Below are 5,025 nucleotides of genomic sequence, written 5' to 3'. Positions count from 1 at the left end.
ATCTCACAAATGAGCCAACGTTGGACATGGGGAGACAGAACTCAGATTTTAAACAGTAACTTGATTTGTAAGCAGTGATTTATCTCAGTGAAATAGCTCTTCAGTAGAGCTTGTGATAGGTAATCTTGCAACTGGCTTTTTATTTGAGCTATTTTTTAAAAGAAGTCTTGAAATACGGTTGTTTTGGCACAGAAGCCTTGATGCCTTAGGAATCTGCAAGTGCAATAATACAGATAAGCTGGAGATGGTAAATAATTTCATCTAGCTGGCTTGCGTCCCTTAACTGGGGCGATAGAGGTTGTGTGTATAACGTTGCTCAGGAAATGGCAGTGGTTGGCTTGGTACCGTTTAAAAATTGCATGTGTAATGGAAGATAACCTGCATGGCTGCTTGTGAAACGATCGCTTCCTTCCCTATCTTCAGTGTGATGACTAATGCGTTATCTGGACACTTCTGCAACCTTGGAGCTAGTGAAATATAAGCACACGGGGGAGAGCATGCATGCGTTTTGGTTAAAATGTCTTAAATGCTTTCTGCCTGTGTGAATCTTGAAAGTCCAGTTAACGTTCTTGTGGGTAAAAGTAAGCAGTGAGCATTGATTACTGTCTGTGTTGTTCTGCAATACTGATAGTAGCTCCTGTTATTTTAAATGCTTAAATTCCTTCAGCCAGTTTACTGCCACTCTGAGGGAAAAGTAAAATTTCTTCTGAGAGCTAGGAGAATAATGCCATTTCAGGAACAGCTAATAAAATATTTCTGATTGTGTGGCTTTGAGGGAGTGATAGTAGAACTGGTAAGAGTTGGTTTTGCCTTTTAAGGGACTGCTTTTATCCTTGGTTTTTCTGGTTTGTGTGTGTCCTGAAGCTTTGGACCGGTTGCATGCAGTTCCCCTTCGGTAGGGTTTATGTGCACACGTGTGATCTGGGGATGTTTTTCTGGTTTACTAGAAAGATTTATCTTTCCCTCCCCTCTACCATTTCCCTTTTGTAGAGTGAATCTCTGGTGGTTTGTGATGTTGCTGAAGACCTGGTGGAGAAACTGAGAAAATTCCGGTTTCGTAAAGAAACCAACAATGCTGCCATTATAAGTAAGTTGAACGTGTGTCTGATGCCAAACTGCAAGCGCTTGCAGCAAATCCTGTCTCCTCTTTCTCCTTCCCATGCAATGCTGCTGCTGTAACAGGTAGATGTGAGCCAAGAGGCGGTTTCTTGTATGAACTCCAGTGCTTCCAATTCTGCCTGCAATTTCAGCAGTAAAGCAGCACTAATCTTACGATACGAGACTTCCTCTGCCCTTGCTGGAGTATTTTCACTTCATTGCAGCTCAGAGTCTGTTGACTTCCGTGATTTCATGAAGTCACGGGATAGACTGAAGCAGAATGGAAGCACAAGGAGTATGCTTGTGGGGAAATGTTAAAAAGCTTCATGCATGGCATTGTATAAATTGCTTGGGGAAAAAACCATTGATGCATGTTTTCTTTTGATTTACAGTGAAAATCGACAAGGATAAGCAGTTGGTGGTACTGGATGAGGAGCATGAGGTTTGTTAAATGAATTGTAAATAAGAGTATCTTCAGCCTGCAATGTATTGTTGTCTCTAAGGTACTGCCTTAGTTTCAAATTGTTACCAAACTCTTAATCTAATTTGGGTCATGAGCTTCTTTTAATGCATGGTAACTCTGCATGTAAAGCGCAGCACTATTAATAGTGGAACTCTGCAGAAGCAATTGAGTTGACTAATTAATTGCACTGAAAAAGTTACTTTAAAGCTGTTACAACTACATAAAAAGCATCTTAGGCACCTCCTGGCTCTTTGAAGAGATTTCTGCTGCGTTTCCACGTCGGTCTTCATATTTGACTCTGAGCTGATCTGCCATCAATTAGAAGCGAGGATTGTTAATCCCCTGCAGACTCTACATTTGATAGGTGGCATAATAAGGTCAGCGCAGCATGTAGTGTTTCTTAATAGTGCATAGGGTAAAATTAAATCCTTCCCAGGGATTTGAGCATTAACCATAGCTCTTATCCCTAGAATGTAGATGTTAAAGTAACACTTAAACAGAATGGGGAGTCCTTTTTGCTTGCTGAAGGAGGAAGGACTGAATTTTTCAAAAGCACCGTTTATGTAGCCGATGTTAACAGATACTTTTGGTGTGTGCTTGCTTACTTCTCTTTAGCACTAGAGTTAGAAAAGCATGGTAGCTGCCAGCATATCCAACTAGAGCCAGGAATGTTTTCTAAACTCATTATGCCTAAAATAGGGATGATTATTCATGCTCACATTAATTGTAGGGTTAGTCATAGGAATCTGTTAGCACACAAGTTTCCTAAACTAGTAATTTGAGTGAGAGATCACTATCGGTTTGACTGTAGATGCACATCTAATTTAACAGCTGTTTCCCTCTTCCGTTGTTCCGCTGTAGCCTTCGTGGTATACCTTGAGGTGCGAGATCATTTGTTCAAATATTGCTTGTGTTTAATGTTACCAGGGTATTTCTCCCGATGAGCTAAAAGATGAGCTGCCGGAGAGACAACCTCGATATCCTTCCTGTGCTGCTGGCGTTTGCTCTTACTCGCTCCTGGAAGCCGTTCAAAATGTTCAGAGTTGGACTTCACCTTTTTAGGCCAACACTTGCCTGTAGTGCGACTTTACTGGTATTTTATTTGTGAGATAACTGAGGGATCGGGTCTCGTGGTGCGCTGGATAGTTGTCCCGATTGTTGAAACAACGACTGACACATTTAAGCCTTTCCCAAGATTTTATTTCCTTTTAGATTAATGCTTGGGGAAGTAAAGCGAAGCCACACTGCTGTTAATGTAAAGAAGTGTGTAAAATGTACCAGTTTTTGGATGTGGCTATTTCTAAATATAGGAAACAGCCTGTGTAACTTAGGATCTGGTTTGGTACTTTCTCAGTGCATGGCCCTTGCTGCTTTGCTGCAGTTAACTGATTCTGGGAGTGCGGTAGGCATGTGATGTAGGGAGGAATCCCTGTATTTAAAAAAAGAAGAGGGACAAGTAAATTATTCTTTAACTAGATTAAATGAAAGGCCGACTCATAACTTAAGTGAAGGAAATATCTGCCTCTGTTATCCTCCAAAGCTGGCTGGCACTATCCCACCTGCCATTCCGAATCTTCCCTTCCCTGACCATCATGCAGTAGGAGACTGTAAAGCAGGAGTCCTGGCTAAAACTTGAGTTCAGATTCAGCAACACACCGGAAACAATGAAGTGCTTAGTCTGCAGAGAAAGAATTTGGCTTTCATTAAGCCAGAAACACATTGGGGTGGGGGGAGGTCTTTCTACAAAGCCATGAGAGGAATATTTGTGATGAAAGGGTGGTTTTTAGCGCTCTGATGTGTGTGTCACAGCCGGCCCTCGCAGCCAGCTGTACAGGGGTTGGTAGAGATGGGCGAGGTCAGTTCTGAAAGTCAAATATGGAAGTGGGAACAGTGAGGTGACTTCCCAAATTTAAAACACCTTCTCAAATGCAAGACTTGTTTGTGCCTGCATCAAGCTCTGACAGCTTATATCCTAAGAAAATAATGTCTTAGTTTCTTTAACTTCAGAAAAAACATTTATTGTGTATAGTTACAAGTATCAGCATGATGATGGAAGAGTTTCGTACCCGTTGTGCTTTATCTTCTCCAGCCCAGTTGGTGAGTGAACAGTTACTATGTGCTGTAAATACGGGAATATTCTTTGTTGTGGAAGAGAAAACGGGTGCTTAAAGCTCAAACAGTGGTTCAGATGCTTACGGCTCGATTTGCTTATGCTGCTGCTGGAAGCAAGGCACTAAGAGCTGTGGCATTACCAGGAGACCTTTGGCAGAGAGGAATCTCTCGTGTATGAGCTCCATCCTCACTGTCGGCTCAAGACAAGTGTCTGCCCCCATCTCCTTAGTTGCTAGAGGTTTTCACTGCCTCTGGGGTTTCCATGTAGGGCACTTAGGAAGTGTGGTAGAAGAGATTCTCCCTTCCATTCCTGAAAGGTGAAGAGAAATGTTAGTTTCCTGCATAGCTAGCCAAAAGGTGCATCTTTCTAAGTGTGCCTGCCTGCTGTTCTCAGTGCTCAGCAACACCCTCCTCCAAAGGAAAGGAGCATGGAGTGCTCTGGTTTGAGCAGATTCAGGCAGATTTAACCTCATGAGTTTCCTGTCACCCACTCCTCAAGTCTTGGGGAATCCTCAGAACTTGAGGAGGCAAGGCTTGGGAAATGAGTCAGGAGAGGGCTGGAAGGTAACGCCTCTGTTGCCGAGGGTTTCTGTTCACCTCTGTTCTTCTTGCTAGACAGATGTTAGTGACGGGGTGGGAAGAGATTCCTCTCCTCCCCAGAAGGACATGGGAACCCATGGCTACCCATGACAGGAACAGGAATCTAAAGGAGTTAGGATGGGGTTAGAGAGGAGGGTTTTCCAGGGGGCCTGTGTGTGATGGGCAGCAACAGAGGATGCCTCCCAACAGTGCTGTGATGTGAAAGTCTAAAGGGCTGTCGCAACTACCAGTGAAAAGGAGGAAAAGAGCGCTCCATCACCCAGATCTGGGCAGGTTCTCACTGTTGGGTGAACAAACTGTCCAAGGAGAAACTAGCCTCTAATCCGGGATCATCTCAAGTTTATATAGAGCAGTAGATTGCTCTGCTGGCATCACAGCAGCCCTCGACATAAACTTAACTTGCACAGGGAACTGTAATTTTAATAAAGCCAAATAACCTGTGACTTGATTGGGCTTTACAGAGCTGAATTGCTCCTGTGACTTCCATCTGTGTTCTGGATTGCAGTAGGGTAGCTTGCTGGTATTACTGGGTTATCCTTGTTGTCTTCTAGAAGAAGATAAACTGATTGCATTGTTTTACCCTTCATAGGTAGTTGAAAGAGTTTAGCAGCTAGTGAGCTCTTCTTCTGTCGTTACTTGAGAATCTTTATATGAATGTTATGGGTGTTACTTCTCTTCTGAGAAGATCGATATTTTGTCAGTCAAAACAGCAGCAAGAAACTCCCTGGAGACCTTGAAACAGCAAAGCAGGC

General features: G+C 43.1%; 1 protein-coding gene across 1 annotated transcript in view; it reads left to right on the top strand.

The window, feature by feature from the left end:
- Nucleotides 1-995: 995 nt before the first annotated feature.
- LOC104506131 (glia maturation factor beta) overlaps nt 996-5,025 on the top strand; it is an 8,937-nt gene continuing 4,907 nt past the window's right edge. The window contains exons 1-4 of the mRNA XM_010146970.1: nt 996-1,087; nt 1,491-1,540; nt 2,489-2,538; nt 3,576-3,658. Coding sequence (XP_010145272.1) covers nt 1,087; nt 1,491-1,540; nt 2,489-2,538; nt 3,576-3,658 — 184 coding nt within the window. The 5' untranslated portion in view covers nt 996-1,086. The remainder of the gene's footprint in view (nt 1,088-1,490; nt 1,541-2,488; nt 2,539-3,575; nt 3,659-5,025) is intronic.

This window comes from Eurypyga helias, unplaced genomic scaffold (genome assembly GCF_000690775.1).
Source record: "Eurypyga helias isolate BGI_N326 unplaced genomic scaffold, ASM69077v1 scaffold40392, whole genome shotgun sequence".
Classification (NCBI taxonomy): Eukaryota; Metazoa; Chordata; class Aves; order Eurypygiformes; family Eurypygidae; genus Eurypyga; species Eurypyga helias.
The sequence above is the reverse complement of the archived record's forward strand: the minus strand, read 5'-3'. Positions and strand labels throughout refer to the sequence as shown.